The sequence below is a fragment of the Oncorhynchus masou genome, chromosome 22 (genome assembly GCF_036934945.1).
Source record: "Oncorhynchus masou masou isolate Uvic2021 chromosome 22, UVic_Omas_1.1, whole genome shotgun sequence".
NCBI lineage: Eukaryota > Metazoa > Chordata > Actinopteri > Salmoniformes > Salmonidae > Oncorhynchus > Oncorhynchus masou.
In genome coordinates this window covers 34623462-34641076 of record NC_088233.1, presented here as the reverse complement: position 1 = coordinate 34641076, position 17615 = coordinate 34623462, and the positions used below count along the sequence as shown (strand labels likewise).

The 17615-nt window shown below is 40.7% G+C and overlaps 1 protein-coding gene, 1 non-coding gene and 1 pseudogene across 2 annotated transcripts in view; all 3 read right to left on the bottom strand.

Annotated features, from left to right (window-relative positions):
• The window catches only part of LOC135509378 (N-terminal EF-hand calcium-binding protein 2-like), a 148166-nt gene extending 140956 nt beyond the window's left edge, over positions 1-7210 (bottom strand). The window contains exons 1-2 of the mRNA XM_064929995.1: positions 6893-7210; positions 2515-2539 (exon numbers count right to left, since the gene is read on the bottom strand). Coding sequence (XP_064786067.1) covers positions 2515-2539; positions 6893-7210 — 343 coding nt within the window. The remainder of the gene's footprint in view (positions 1-2514; positions 2540-6892) is intronic.
• LOC135509809 (U7 small nuclear RNA) lies at positions 1190-1245 on the bottom strand. Its single transcript, XR_010450978.1, has one exon. It is a non-coding gene; the product is annotated as a U7 small nuclear RNA (small nuclear RNA).
• Positions 7211-15027: 7817 nt separating the features above from the next.
• Positions 15028-17615, bottom strand: part of LOC135508824 (hydrocephalus-inducing protein-like) — a 108636-nt pseudogene continuing 106048 nt past the window's right edge.

Below are 17615 nucleotides of genomic sequence, written 5' to 3'. Positions count from 1 at the left end.
CTGGTCAGTGCATGCTCTGAGAATGCGCCCTGGTAATCAGTCTGGCCTTGTGAATGTTTACCGGTTTAAAGGTCTTACTCACAAAGGCTGAAATCTGCAAATATTTCCTCATTGTGCTTCAATAAAATAACATTTCTGAAAACTTGTACCCTGAGCAGTCATGAAAATTGCATATTATACAATAGGCAGTGGATAACTCTCTACAAGCCAGTTCCAAAAACGGAGTAATAGATCCACAATGACCAAGGCAAGGTAATCACTAATCAGGTACACATGCTTACACTCTCATACAAACTAGCAGTGCTCCAAAATGAAAAAAAATACTATAGTATACTATGGTTTGTGTTTTAGTATATTGTAGTATTTATAGTTTACTACAGTATATATATATAATATAAAAATAAAATAGGAATTACTGTAGTATTTTTGCGGACTGTATTATACTATAATATTTACTGTAGTGTTTTTTTGCAGATATTACTGTAGTATTTACTATAGCGTTTTGGCTTTATTATTATTATTATTATTATATTATTATTATTGGTTATATCCTTCCTGTTTGGCCCTGTCCGGGGGTGTCCTCGGGTGGGGCCACAGTGTCTCCTGACCCCTCCTGTCTCAGCCTCCAGTATTTATGCTGCAGTAGTTTATGTGTCGGGGGGCTGGGGTCAGTTTGTTATATCTGGAGTACTTCTCCTGTCCAATTCGGTGTCCTGTGTGAATCTAAGTGTGCGTTCTCTAATTCTCTCCTTCTCTCTCTCGGAGGACCTGAGCCCTAGGAGGACCTGAGCCCCATGCCCCAGGACTACCTGACATGATGACTCCTTGCTGTCCCCAGTCCACCTGGCCGTGCTGCTGCTCCAGTTTCAACTGTTCTACCTTATTATTATTCGACCATGCTGGTCATTTATGAACATTTGAACATCTTGGCCATGTTCTGTTATAATCTCTACCCGGCACAGCCAGAAGAGGACTGGCCACCCCACATAGCCTGGTTCCTCTCTAGGTTTCTTCCTAGGTTTTGGCCTTTCTAGGGAGTTTTTCCTAACCACCGTGCTTCTACACCTGCATTGCTTGCTGTTTGGGGTTTTAGGCTGGGTTTCTGTACAGCACTTTGAGATATCAGCTGATGTACGAAGGACTATATAAATAAATTTGATTTGATTTTGATTATATTTGACATAGCAGTGGGGGCTTTCTCCTTGAGGAAACCTACTGGACAAACTACTCAAAGAGCAAATTTTCCATAATCTGTAGGTAGGTACTACAGTTTACAACAGAATTCTACAGTAAGTACTGTAGTAGTCTATAGCAAACTGTAGTATTTTTTCATTTGTGCTGTTACAGCTACCTCCTTTAATGCTGGATGGGAAACACCCCCCCACCCCACCCCACCTCCCACCCCCACACCCTCCCTGAGCAGTTTCGGGAGTGGAGCATATCATGGCATTGGGAGTGGGAGATAGAAGACAATTACATTTCCATTACCACACACTTGTGTATAATTACTGATACCTCTCTTTCTCTCAAGAAAGAGTTTCATTACAGGACGTCCGTATTTAAAGGGCTATGATGCGGTCCCCTCTACGACGGTGGGCCCAGCAGCATAACACAGCAGGATCAGAACCTCTAATCAGGGCCTGTTAGGCGGCGCTCGCCTGGAGGCAGCAATGAGAAAAGCTCCTGGGCCAAAGGAGCATGTTAGCTCAGCTATAAAACACTAACTGCTAATTGTGTTATCAACGCTAGGAGACATATAGGCTTATTTAGCAAGTGCCCTTTTGGAAGTGGGCAGAGAGGGAGAGGCAATAAACAGTGACCCTAGTCGATCCATACATGGATCCCATTGTGAAGACCAGAGCAGATCTTGGAGCGATGTTGGACCCCTGACCTTTATCTCCCTAATCCCCTATTTATCTCCATCTCTTTCTCTCTCTCTTGCTACTCTCTCTCTTCTCTCTCTCTCTCAGCCTCTCTATCCCTCTCGCACAGTGTGTTTAGCATCGCTCTTTCATTGAAACAGCCACAGAAAATTTCCCAGGAGAGGAGGGTAAAAATACCACAAACGGAGCTTGTTCCATACATCAAATGACAAGGATTGTCTTTAACTAGGAGCTAATAACATATTTGTAGTGTATCTACTGTGTCTCTAAGAAACATACACACAGAATATAGCAGTGAAATTACCATTGCTATTCCACAAGGTAGTTAGAGATACAGTGCAACCTCACAGATCAGAAAATAAAATGCCCATCTGGTTGGTATACAAACGTATCCTTCTAAGTTGTCTCCTTTTCTTCTATCCTGTCAAAGGCTCCAAGACACGACAGCGGGACAAACAAGTGCCAGAGGGAATGAGGGAATGAGGGAAGCTCTGGAACCGCACCACACTGTGCTAGCCTGGAAATGAAACAATGTACTAACAATCCACAAGACTGGCCAGAGTAGCTACCTCACTGAGAGAACTCAGACAACATGATAACAAATATGTTAAACAAACCAAAACACACTTACCATCCTTATCAGCTCTCCGGAAAATCTGTTAAGACAAAACATAAGCTCTGCATTAGTGAAGGGACAAGTCACGTGAACAGTATAAAAACATGAAACATGATAAAACATGGTGCAAAAGGTGAATAGCTAGGTAAGAGTAAGTGAAAACCCAGCGTAATCTTGTTTAAAAAGCCTAACCACATTATGCACTCGTGTGTGATAGCACGATTCAGACTCCAATCCTTAGTTTGTCACTGGGAAAGCAGTAATCACACCAGTTCAGAACACCAATAAATGATCTGTAAATCCTTGATATATCTGGTGGGGGATATATATTCATGTGTTTCTTTCTATGCTTTTGAAAGTGGTAAGTGCATTTCATGGATGAACGAGGTTAAAAGGGGAACTCCACTTTACTTCTTGAAAGTCCAATATCTTGAAAACTTGACTGCTGATATGCAAACCATTTTGGGAGTTTCCGTTTAACAGTATAAACAACTGTGTATAGGTGTTTGTATTTTGGGCCATTACTGATATCTATTTTCTTCACCAGACCGATGAGCACTGGAGAGATTTAATAAAACAAATTGGGGGTAAGAAATTGTCCACTGGACATTGGGAAAAGCTCATCAGATGAGATATAAAACCATTGAGGGATAGACAATGGGCACTGACTCAGAGAGCACGCCATACATCACAATGGCTTTCATTATTATGTGGTTGCAGATGATTGATGGGAGAGGTAAAGAAATACAGGTTCATATCCTCCAGAAAGACCCTTTCTCACTTACATTATAAAAAAAGGGCCCATTAAAATATTACATATCATACTAAATGTAAACCACAATTGAAGCAACAGAAGTGAGGCATGACTAATGATAAAAGTGACAGAGGTATGTGTGTATAACATTCGCCATTCTGGTGTTAAGGGACTTGTCTGATAATCCATTTGTCAGGCCTTAAAGCATAGCGTCACATAATGTAGGTGAACCAATATCACTGCTTTTCAGATTAAAAACATACAGTGAGCTCCAGAAGTACTAGGACAGTGACAATGTTTTGGTTGTTTTAGGTCTGTACTCTAGCACATTGGATTTGAAATGATATAATGACTATGAGGTTAAATTGCAGTCTGTCAGCTTTAATTTGAGGGTATGTTCATCCATATGGTAAAAGTTTAGAAATTACAGTACTTTTGTACATAGTCCCCCCATTTTTGGGCACAACATGTATTGGGACAAATTCACTTATATGTATATTAAAGTAGTTAACCAGCATGGCTACCACTGCATTCTGCAGCAATACGCCATCCCATCTGGTTTGCGCTTAGTGGGACATATCATTTGTTTTTCAACAGGACAATGACCCAAAACACACCTCCAGGCTGTGTAAGGGCTATTTGAACAAAAAGTACAGTGATTGAGTGCTGCATCAGATGACCTGGCCTCCACAATCATCCAACCTCAACCTAATATAGATGGTTTGGGATGAGTTGGACCGCAGAGTGAAGGAAAAAAGCAACCAACAAGTGCTCAGCATATGTGTGAACTCCTTCAAGACTGTTGGAAAAGCATTCCAGGTGAAGCTGGTTGAGAGAATGCCAAAAGTGTGCAAATCTGTTATCAAGACAAAGGGTGGCTACTTTGAAGAATCTCAAATATAAAATATATTTCGATTTGTTTAACACTTTTTTTGGCTACTACATGATTCCATATCTGATATTTAATAGTTTTGATGTCTTCACTATTATTCTACAATGTAGAAAATAGTAAAAAAAATAAAATAAAGAAAAACCTTTGAATAAGTAGGTGTGTCTGGTGGTATGTCTTGTAGAGTATGCATTGGTGTCCGAGCTGTGTGCTAGTAGTTTAAAACAGACAGCTCGGTACACACTTCTTACAAAAACAAGTAGTGATGAAGTCAATCTCTCTTCCACTTTGAGCCATGAGAGATTGACATGCATGTCATTAATGTTAGCTCCCCATGTACTTTTAAGGGCCGGTCGTGCTGCCCTGTTTTGAGCCAATTGTAATTTTCATAAGTCCCTCTTTGTGGCACCTGACCACACGAATGAACAGTAGACCAGGTGCGACAAAACTAGGGCCGGACCTGTCTTGTTGATAGTGTTGTTAAGAAGGTAGACCAGCGCTTTAATATGGACACACTTCTCCCCATCTTAGCTACTGTTGTATCAATATATTTTGACCATGACAGTTTACAATCCAGGATTACTCCAAGCAGTTTAGTCATCTCAATTTGCTCAACATCCACATGATTCATTACAAGATTTAGTTGAGGTTTAAGGTTTAGTGAATGATTTGTCACAAATACAATGCTTTATATTTTTGAAATATTTATGAAAAACGTATTCTGATACTAACTGGAGCTCTTTGTTAAGTGTTGCAGTCATTTCAGTTGCTGTAGTAGGAACGGGGGTGTCGTGGGGATGGATGGAGAATTGAATGGAGACTTGAATAGCATGCAAGGCAGAAGGAAGAATTAAGAAGCAGGTAATAATGAGAGGCTGAGAAACAAGAAGGAAGAAAATGTGTGAGAAAGGGAGAGGCACAGAATGGTGGGAACAGGTAGAGACAGAGAGACAGAGAGAGAGAGAGAGAGGATTCTTCCTGCATCTTTTTGCCTCATTACAAATGGATGGATCTATGCCTCTGCTGTGTGGAGGAGGGGTGTAGAGGAGAGAAGAGAGGAGAAAAACAAGGCTATAAAAATACAGTGCAAAGAACAGCCACTGTGAAGTTTGTCTTCTACTTCTATGGGTTTTCAATACTCACACACCTTTAGACAATGGTCTTGGAATCCTATTTAATGGCAGATATGTAATTGCACACACCAAGCAATAGATAATATTATTGGATACTATATTTCACCCGTAATCTCTCTCTCTCTGCCTCACACACGCACACACACACACACGCACATGCGCACACGCACACACACGCACAATATGTTTTACTATCCTTGTGGGGACCTACAGTTTATTTCCATTCAAAATCCTATTTTTGTTAACCCCTAACCGTAACCCTAAACCTAACCCTTACCCTGACTTTTAATCCTAACCTTTACCCCTAACATTAACCCCTAACTTTAAACCTAACCCGAATTCTAACCCTAACCCTAATTCTAACCCCAACATCTAAACCTAAAATAGTATTCTACCCCTCTGGTCTTCATTTCAGAATTCTAATGAGTTTCCATGCACCACTTCTTCATCACCTAGCTTATCTGGGTCTGGGTCTAAAAGTGAACTAGTTTCTCTGACTCTCAGATTAGTTTTACCTCTAAATGCAATATGTAGATCCCTAGAAGAAGGAGCATCAGGCACACATAATTATGAAGCAATGATGAATAATCCTATGGCATCACTTTGACCTACTAAATGAATACTGCTGAGACCAGCTTCAGCCGCCTACCCCTAGCATAATTGCTGGATACTAGCAGTCATATATTAATCTATAGCTCTGAATAAGATTATATATTATGACAACATTTAAAGGACTGTACTGTATATGTATGCTGTGGCATCAAAGGACATCAGTAAGACTACCATGTAACAAACTGCACTCATCTAGGAGCATTTACACCAATTGATACCAATTTGGAGCATGGAGAATATTATATCTAGGATGTATAGCCTATACGCACCACCCACATCCAATATGGGGTGCACTTAATTACAGGTAGACTAAGCGATATGGGGTAAATGCAGAAAGTAAACAGCATAATGGGTCATTTTCCGCAACAACTAAATTCTCCGCTGTTTATGTCCTGAACCCACGCTGTAACAGCATGAAATGAACCCGTGCGCAGATAATGTGTGTCAGAGTCTTGCATTTCACGCATCTCAATGGGCACATTCGACAATGCGGCCGCCTTTAAAGGCAAGGCGGACTAATCTACAAATCACCTTGCATCATAAATAACAACTCAATATCATTTGTAGATCAGTCAATCGGTCACTCATGATACATAACGGTTTTGATGCTCTCGAACACGGCCAATATATGAGGTGCTGCTCGTGGCAAAGTAATTTCGCTGAGTCTACCTTTACGGCCATCTCCATAAAAACTCTTGAGTAGCCTATTTGATTTGGTTATGGTGCTTAGAATTCATCCACCATTTAAGGAAAACACGGATCAGATAGCCTACAGATTACAGAAAAACTTTATTTTCAAGTAATATAAAGTGAATACGTGTATAATCAGAGAGGCTATGTAACGAATTGATGCTGTGTACAGTATTGGCACAACATTGGGATGATCTTTACGCGTAATTGTGCACTGAATTAAAATGGGACTTTCATCCACCTCTGCCACCATACCAATGAATCATTTGCATGTAAAATATCTGATAATCCTACAGGTAAGTAAGCGATACCTACATCCAATATTACAGAGATGCCTTTCCGTGGCTCTGGTGCGAAGAACTGCTCTTGGGCAACCGCTGCCTCCTCCTTCGCGTATTCCCGGGTAGAGATGCTTTTGTTGTCGCTCATCTTGGTGACTATCCAGCGGACGAGCCCGTCAATTCCACCGGGCTGGGCGCCGCTGTTTCCAGACTGTGCAGCCGTCGCTGACTCGCTTTCCTCGGCCACGGGTTTTGGTTGTTCTTTGCTGTCCTGAGCCCGGAGTTTCGGTTGTTCTTTTTGGAGCAGTTTGTGGACACCGTCCCTACAGTAGCGCGCTGCTTGTTCACACATCCTTTTGCCGCGGAGCGTTCATGTTGAGCGTTATGGGGGCAATCCCTCCCTCTCCTCTTACATCATCATCGACCCTCCGAACGTCCCAGAAAACACACCTCTCTTCAATATGACTTTCAGAGGGTTACGGATTGTCTATTAGTGCCCTGGCAATTTTCTATCAGCACCTTGTCTGATATACTTCCATACATATATTATAGTGTATTGTATCTGTAAAGGTTATAGTAAAGACGTTAAAGTAACAAAGTGTTGAGAGACATTGTACAAGGTGGATTTAAGCACCTTGAATTAAATTATGGAGTAGTATCCTACACTGGGCACACTGATTGAATCAACGTTGTTTCCACGTCATTTCAATGAAATTACATTGAATCAACGTGGAATAGACGTTGATTTGATGTCATTTTAACACTCTAACTCTAACATTCTTCAGCATTCCACTTAAATAAAGTAAGAACGCTTTTGCTTTCAGATGAGATTGAAAGATCCAGTCACTAGTACTTTTCCATTAGAATAGAGGGATTGAGTGGCTTGGTTGAGTGGGGTGATGTCACCCTGTTCATTAAACCACTGACTGTGCCCCTTGTTGCATTCATAATCTCTGCTAGATGAAACACTTCTATGATGATGATCAGAGACGTTGGGCTTCATCATAGAGCGCAGAACGCCCCACCTACATGTTTCATCTGAGCCTCTCTCAATTTTGAGGAAAGTCCCTCATTACTACTGTGTGATGTGTGCTACTATAAAGGCCCATGCAGGATAACCTTTGTGAATTGAATGGCTCTCTGGTCCTGCCCTTTTCAGCAAGGTGGTTATAGTTTAGTTTAGTTTTGTCTTTCCCTTATATTAGCCCAACCTACCCAGAGTATTAGCATCATTTGGAGGAATTATCTGCCATTAGAAAGATGAAAATATAATTATTGACATTTTTATCTAGCGAAAAACTCTGCATATGGTAATCGTCCACAGCAGTTATTGAGGAAGAACCCATTCTGAGAGGACATCTTGCCCAAGGGACTAGAAGTGCTTCCATCCACCTCCAGTCTTTGACAGAGGAAGGCCTGAAGCAGAGCACAGCCAGTCAGACCTGGTTGGGTTCAATAGGACTTCGGTTACTTAAGCCTCATCAGCCCCATGCTTCACCACATGGATCAGGACAACAAGCCCATTACAAACAGCCAAGCATAGACAGGCTTCTCGTGTGGTAGATCCCAGATGGATGTGATGCCCCTTAGCACAGGGCTATGAGCTTTCCATATAGTGGAGAAATGAGAACTCTTTCACTAGAGAATCTATCTGTCTGCTCTGATTACAGTTCAACTACATCACAACTGCTACTCAGTTTCAAACTGACAATCACACACACAACACATGCCATTTCTGTCAGAACTGTTCATCCTCTTCTGGTCACTGTCTTCTCTTGAGACCATACCAGATAGGGGTATTAGGATCAATCTGACCATATAACAAGCCCCAGGGTTTCCACTACAGATGTAGGATCTTAATTTGAGCCAGTTTTCCACAGCAGGAAAATAACCCTGCAGCAACAGGAAATGTGAATTATTATGTGGATTACAATTAATGTGGAAATTACACACTTAGAAGCCTTTTTAAACCTCAAATACACTTCTTTTGCATTTTGCAGGAAAACTAACAGCAGTAAAAAAGAGATTAAATTAATAACTTCTTAAGGCTAAGGGGCAGTATTTTGACGTCCGGGTGAAATGTATGCCCAAAATAAACTGCCTGTTACTCAGGCCCAGAAGCTAGGATATGCATATGGTAGATTCGGATAGAAAACACTCCAAAGGTTCTAAAACTGTTAAAATAATGTCTGTGAGTATAACAGAACTGATTTGGCAGGCGAAACCCCGAGGACAAATCATCCAAGGAAAATAATTATTAAGGTCATAGGATTTTTCAATGGGACTGTAAATAGGGAAACCCTATTTATTAGGAACCTGCTTGCAGTTCCTATGGCTTCCACTAGATGTCAACTGTCTTTAGAAAATGGTCGATGTTTTTATTTTGAGAAATTAAGAAGTAGTGCTGTTCTTTGTACGTGTCACTCTGAAGGTCCCTAGTCTTTTGTCAAATAGGACAAATAAATGGACATTTTGGGGATATAAAGAAGAAATTTATCGAACAAAACGACCATTCATTGTGTCACTGAGACATTTGGGATTGCAAAAAGAAGAAGATCTTCAAAGGTAAGGCATTTATTATATCGTTATTTCTGACTTTTGTGTCGCACCTGCCTGTTTGAAAAATTATTTTCATGTGTTTGTATGCGAGGCGCTGTCCTCAGATAATCGCATGGTGTGCTTTTCTGTAAAGCCTTTTTGAAATCTGACACAGCGGCTGGATTAACAAGAAGTTAAGCTTTATTTTGATGTATTACACTTATATTATTGTGAATGTTGAATATTGATATTTCTGTAGTTTGAATTTGGCGCTCTGCAATATCACCGGATGTTGTCAATTCGGGATTGGCGCTTTAAGGCATCCCTTTAAGGTACTTTTTTCACCCAACAGCAGTAGCAGAGGTAGCGGATGGGGGGGGGCATGCTCCCCCAGGAGATTTTTGTTGTCAAACGACTGTGGGAAGGTGACTTCTGGTGAATTTTTAAAAGGACATTCTACTCCAAAATGCAAGAAAATTAAATGATGTCCTCTTTCTTTGAAACTCATCTGAAAATCAAGGACAGTTTCATTTTATCTCTTGATCTCAATGACATCACCAGCGAATTCTATATTAACCCCAAAAATGATTTAGGTAGCGTAACATTACTGTATTTTAGCTGACAATTATTACATACATCTATTAATAGGTTGGCTAAACATGATTAAAAGCTAGCTAGTTAGCTTGGACATTTCTCTGACAATCTGATGAGAATCTGAGGAAGATTTGTAACTTTTCACTCTGATCTTAAAAAGGTATCTCGGCAGAAAATAATAATACACTCTATATAAAGGGGAAGCACTGACAAGCCCATGAAATAAACCCACAGCGTAGCCTACTGTATGCAATGGCTGGGAGGGAAGGAGATATTGGGAAGTGGTAATGCCATCCATCCCTATTGAGTTGATAGTACTGTGGGCTGTTTTGTGTATATAGGCTACTCCTGGCAGGGGGACTGGTTACACTGCAGCAAAGAAACAATGGAATGAACTGATCCTGTGAAAAATTATAAGAACAATTAGAATTTTGTGATTAGGAAAAAGTTAGAATGTAAGTATCATGAGTATTCATCCCCCTTGTATTTCTTCACAATTTATTGTGTTACAAAGTGGGATTAAAATTGATTTAATTGTCAATGATCTACACAACCTTTTTTGTACTGCCAAAGTGGAAAAATTATTATAATTATTTTTAAAGATCACTGATATACCTTCATAAAATAAGTATTCCCCCCTGAGTGAATACATGTTAGAAACACCTTTGGCAGCAATTACAGCTGTGAGTCTTCTTTGGTAAATCTCTAAGAGTTTTGCACATCTGGATTATGCAATATTTGCCCATTATTGGAATTATCCTTCAAGCTCTGTCAAGGTGTTGGGGATCATGGTTAGACAGCCATTTCTGAGTTTTGCCATAGATTTTAAATCAGATTTAAGTCAAAACTGTAACTTGGCCACTCAGGAACATTCACTGTCTTCTTGGTAAGCAACTCCAGTGTAGATTTGGCCTTGTGTTGTAGGTTATTGTACTGCTGAAAGGTGGATTCCTTTCTCAGTGTCTGGTGTGAAGCAGATTGAAGCAGGTTTTCCTCTAGGATTTTGCATGTGCTTAGCTCCATCCCATTTCTTGTTATCCTTAAAAACTCCCCTGTCTTTGCCAAGCATACGCATAACATGATGTCGCCACCACCATGCTTGAAAATAAGGAGACAGTTTCTCAGGGATGTGTTGTGTTGGAATTGCCCCAAACATAAGGCTTTGGATTTGGGCCAAAAGTGTATTCGTTTGATTTGATTGTTTTTTCTCTCTCACAGTATTACTTTAGTGCCTTGTTGGATGCATGTTTTCTGTATATTTCTATTCTTCTTTTCACTCTGTCAATTAGGACATTATTGTGGAGTCACTCCAATGTTGTTTATACAACCTCATCCATCACAACCATTTGAAGTAATCAATGGCCTCATGGTCGCATCCCTGAGCAGTTTCCTTTCTGTCCTGGGTGGTTTAATACAGTACATCATTCACAGCATAATTATTAACTTGACCATGCTTAAAGAGATATTCAATGTCTGATTTGTTAGTGGTACCCATCGACCAGTCCATGCCCTTCTTTATGAGGTTTTCGAAAAGCTTCCTGGTCTTTGTAGTTGAATCTGTGCTTGAAATTCAATACAACCCCTATTATTTCACACAGAGTAAGTCCATGTAACTTATTATGTGATTTGTTAAGCCAAATTTTACTCTTGAACTGAATTAGGATTTCCTAAAGAAAGAGGGTTAATATTAATACAGCTATATTTGAGTTATTACATTTTGGGGAATTTGTAAAACTGTGTAGAATTAACTTTTCACTTTCACATTATGGAGTATTTTGTGTAGATCAATGACACAAAAATCATAATTGAATCTATTTCAATAACAGTTTGTAACATAACAAAATGTGAAAATCCAAGGGGGGTGAATACTTACAATACCCAATATACATATGTGTGCCTGTGCAAGACCCTCCCACTCCCTCATTAAAGTAACTGTCAAGTGAAAATCTCACTTACAAAATGTATATTCTGCTAACTGATACCCAAATAATGTTGTTGACTCATCCTATACTCAAATTTGTGGACAAAGCATAAATTGTAGGGACAAAACACCTTAAACTCTGTGGAGGGTCCTCAGAGGAGTAAGGGTAGGACCGTCCTCCTCAGTGAATTTCATAAAATAAAATGTTTAAAACATTTAAAAAGGTATCATTTTTAGATAAAACTATACTACATATATTCACGCCACATAATAATTGATTAAAACACTGTTTTGCAATGAAGGTCTACAGTAGCCATGGTGTAGCCAGAGGACAGCTAGCGCCTGTCCTCCTCTGGGTACATTGACTTCAATACAAAACCTAGTAGGCTCATGGTTCTCACCCCCTTCCATAGACATACACAGTAATTATGACAACTTCCAGGTGACATCCTCCAATCTATCAGAGCCCTTGCAGCATGAACTGACATGTTGTCCACCCAATCAAAGGATCAGAGAATTAATCTAGTACTGAAAGCATACGCTACAGCTAGCTAGCACTGCAGTACATAAAATGTGGTGAGTAGTTGACTCAAAGAGAGAGAAATACAATAGTTGAACAGTTCTGAACAAATTAATTTCTTCCAACATGAAGGAGAAGCAAGAGAGAGATAGAGAGATTGTCATTTTTTTCAGTTTCACTTACTCTTGAAACTCCCCATCCACTAGCACCGGGATCGTGACTAAAGAAACTATTACAGGCTCATTAGTGTAGCCTACATAGTTGTCTTTGCTGCTTCATTAATTGCAGAAGACTTAGGGTGATTATCTTAACGAGGTTAACGATTTCTGAAAATCGCAAATAAAATGAAAATAATGCGCCTACTCTCAAGCTTAGCCTTTTCTTAACAACACTGTCATCTCAGATTTTCAAAATATGCTTTTGAACCATAGCAATTGACTAATTTGTAGTAGAGTATGCTAAGCTAGCTTAGCATTTTGAGTAGCATTTAGCCTACTCCAGCAACATTTTCAATCATTTTAGTCAAAAACAGATAACCAAATAAATAAAATCATTTACCTTTGAAGAGCTTCGGATGTTTTCAATGAGGAGACTCTCAGTTACATAGCAAATGCGCAGTTTTTCCTGAAAGCGTCTGTGTGTAGGAGAAATCGCTCCTTTTGCTACATCACATTTGGCTACTGAAACGAACCGAAAATTCAGTCACCTACAACGTCAAAATTCCACTTTTTCCGAATTAACTCCATAATATCGACACCGCTGGTTCTGCTCAAACATGGCAAACGTTGTTTGGAATCAATCCAGTCAAGGTGTTTTTTCACATATCTCTTCATTGATATATCGTTCGTAGAAGCCTGCATTCTTCTCTGAATTCTGTGGAAAAATACTTGCAGCTGACTTTTGCGCACAGGTCACCAGGTGGCGTTCGAGAATCGCAGGACACCGGGCTCTGTTCGGACACCTGGTAAATGTGGTCTCTTATGGTCAATCTTCCAATGATATGCCTACAAATACGTCACAATGCTGCAGACACCTTGGGGAAACGACAGAAAGGGCAGACTTACTCCTCTCGCATTCACAGCCATGTAAGGAGACAATGGAAAACAGAGCCTCAAAAATCCTGCTCATTTCCTGGATGCCGTCTCATCTTGGTTTTGCCTGTAGCTCACGTTCTAGGGCACGCACAGAAAATATATTTGCAGTTCTGGAAACGTCAGAGTGTTTTCTTTCCAAAGCTACCAATTATATGCATAGTCAAGCATCTTTTTGTGACAAAATATTGCGCTTAAAATGGGCACGTCTTTTTATCCAAAAATGAAATAGCGCCCCTAGAGTTTCAAGAGGTTAACTAGCAAATGCAGCTAGCTAGTTTAGCCTACTCATATACACTGCTTAAAGAGAGGGATGCTATGCTAGCTAGCTGGCTATGACTATCCAACACAACACTAACTCTTCCATTTCAAGGTAAGCTTTAGGTTTTGCTAAGTGGTTTTGGTTTTTGAAAGTGCTAAACTGCTTACTGACTGTGCACTGTAACTTTACTGCATGACTGTAGTGGTTTTACTAACACGTTAGTTGTATTAGCTATGTTGACTATGATGTTACTTTAGCTAATATGGTGACAACGATGTAGGCTGTGTGTAGTGGTTATGATATGGTTTGGCTTGGAAAGGTTTTTTCACCTGGTCACATATAGCTGATGTGTTGTGCATTGAAGTCCACAAGTGATGGGAAAGGGTGTGAGGATAGATGCGAGAGGGAATACAATGTGGCTGCTATGAAAGTGAACCGTGTTTCACTTTCATAGCAGAAAACATTTCTTAAACGGAAGCAAATGGAACAAAACTGGGATACATATACCTAAATTTGGCCAATAGAACCTACTCATTTACAGCTGTTGGACTAATGATTACACCCTAGATCAGCTTGATGCAGGCAAGAGTGTGCAAGGCGGTATTGAATATGTCACTGTTTTTCCTCATAGAACATTATGTCATGTTGGCTCATTGGCTGACCTGGCCAATCAGTATCCTACTTGAGTGAATATGTTTAATGACCGGTATACGCCCACACCATTCTGTTGTTGGGTTATGCCCACACCTTTAAAAAAAAACTTGCTTTAAACATACTTAATTCAAAAATATGTTGGTAGGAAAACTATTTCACTTACACTATATTGTAATTAAATGTGAATCATACTTCATAGAAATCAGGAAATACTGTACAGGTTCTTTAAAGCTTTCCTACTCACCAAATTAAACGCTCTGTCAGGAGACTTCAAACCCCTGCACAATATTTAAATATGAAAGAATTTAACAACTCATTGACTTGTGAGAGAATGACAGAACATTTTAATAGTTACCTTTCCCAAAACACAGGCCCTCATCCTGCTCACTCACTGATGCTCTCTGTCTCACACACAGACACACTTCCAACTATTCACCAAACACACTATTGAACTGCTGTTTATGCTAATTGGAAACATAGATTTCATGCATTCTGAACACCCTTCCTGTTCCCACAAATGAACCCAGGAGGTACAGTATCTGGTGCTGATGCCAAATGAGTGCTATTTGGAGAGGAGCAAGTGCTCTCCCTAGTGGCTCTGAGAAGAACACATGGATCTAGACTAGAGAAACGAGAAGAGATAACACCCAACATCAGAGCTGATAAGATAGACCATGTCCTCTATAAATATATTTATTCTTTAATCTCAAATTGGATAAATAACCTAAGGCTTTATAAATAGGACAAAGACAAATAAATTCATATTTGTAAAATAAATACAGTAAACAAATGTAATTACTGGAGCCTGCTGTATATAGTCTAAATATGCAAATATTAAACATATTACCATTTTTCAAGTTATTTCAGTGCTAAAATTATTAGCTTGACATTTGTTTAAAACTATATAATTGAGGAGTAAACATAGTATCAACCACAATGTGCATTTGAATGATACACAGTGTATGCCAAGAAAAATAACAATCTTGTCATTACGTTAGATGCATGCAGACCCACCTTGGAGAATGCAGGCACAATACTTGTGGAGACACTGACATCTGGACTGCGGCACTCAGCACTGAAGTACAGGCTAATGAGGTTCTCCATTCTCACAGAGGCAGAGGCTGTCTGGCGCACCGGAGTCACCATATCTATTGTGCTGATGATACCCATCTCTGTGGCCTTGTAGTTCAGGTAGGAGAACAGGCACTCCCCTGTAGACTCATTAGAGGAGGACAGGACACATATGACTGAATACAAATCAACTTGGAAAACAACTGCATTTACAGCCTTCAACTATTGGTAGGTAGCAAGTGATGATCTGGGTTTTGGAATCTATAAGTACCTGAAGATGGTCAGTATGCATTTATAATGTACATCTACATGAGCAGATTCTCTCCACTGACATTTGCATTGCATTGGCCCTCCTTGTAGGTTAAGAAGAAGACTGTGTAGTCCTTCTTGGCCAGAGCTGGTACATCCAGATAGTCCAGGCCCTTGAGTTTGAGTTTGAGTTTATTTGTATTTTTACAGGGACAGTGCACATTAATCAACGTTTCAGTAAAAGTGCCGGTTTTAGCCAGCCGGCTAATTTTCAACCGCAGTCCCTGGGCAGGTTATTAAAAACAATTACAATATAGACAATAGCAACATAGAACAAGCAAGACATAGCAACATAGGACAAGCAAGACGTAGCATACAGACAGAGCAACATAGAGCAAAAAGCAGCAAGACAAAATTCATAAAAGCAACAAAGTGTTTCCACACCTCACAAGCTACAGACAACAGACAACATGGAAAGCGGCAACAGGGACACAGTGCTTGATGATCTCCACCACAGCAAGGAACCAGCACACAGAACATCTTAGTACTGGCAGCTGACAAAGTTGTGGTGATGTAGTGTAGTGTGACAGAGGTAGAAGCAGTGGCATTACAAGGTGTTAAACAGCTGATAGGCATCCTTCTAAAGTAGTAGTGTGGTACTGCTGAGGGTTGGAGTGCCAGTTGTGGACAGGCCCTGTCTCAATGTACGACCACAGCTTTGAGGGCCTCAGAAGTGCCATGCAGAGTGTAGAGTATGCCTGTCACATCTGGGAAGAAGAACAGAGTCCTGGAAGAGGGAGAGGAGAGTAAGACAGTGTGGTCAAGCAACTGGGATGAATAACAGGATGCATCTACAGTGCGTAATGGTATAACACACTGTGTCATATAAACTTATTATTTGACAAAACCAACATAAGTCATCTAAAAGGGCTTTGACGTTCATTGTCAGCAACAATAAGAATGTGTCCTCATAACCAAGGCTCTTCACACTACAGACACACTCAGTCTGTTCTAGAGCTAAGACAGTAATCCCTCTAGACATCCGCGTTGCCTCCCACAAGTTTTAATTTCCCCGCTTGCCTAGGGTCTGGTTTTCGAGACTACTAAGACAGCACTCCAGTAAAAGTGTCTCTCACCAGGTGCTTCTTGCCATCTGGGGTCAAGGCCATGTGTTTGTATGTTATCTCATAAGCCTTGTGCTGCTGGTAGGGATCAATGATGAAGGAGGAGGGCCACTCCAGTGTTCCCCCTCGATCACAGGCTTCAGAGTCCAGCGCTGATTTGTGAGGTAGGACAAGGACAATGATGGGGGGCATGATTCAGGAGCCTGCCAGGGTGAATTTGATGGCTCTCTCTACGGTGTAGGGCAGGTCATCATATCTCAGGTCCTGACTCAGCTCCACAGGGTCAAAGGCCCTCTGCAGGGGTGTAGCAGGGATGTAGCCCTCTGCAGGGGTGAAGTCTCTGCCAATCCTCTTCATATCCCACTGGAACTAGCAACATATCAAAATGTATCATGAGCACCAGTATGTGTGTCAGAGTACCTACCTGGCTCCAATTTCTCCAGTGTTCGGTATGATGCGTTTTATGGCCTTGCAGCGCTGAGCAACAGCTCCAAAGGGCAGGTAGTCCTGGTCCAGCTTGACCTCCATGCCATGACAGCAGCCATTCAGCACCAGCAGGGGGCGTACCGTGCCCAGATACTCAAGTTACAGCTCTGAGGTGAAGGGAGCCATGCGCTACCTGGGAGAGAATAGCACCTCCACCAGACAGAGGCCCCCAAAAGGCTTCAGGGTCACCTCACCTGGCGGGTTCGCTGACAGCACCGACGGTACAGGAGAGGAATACAATACACGT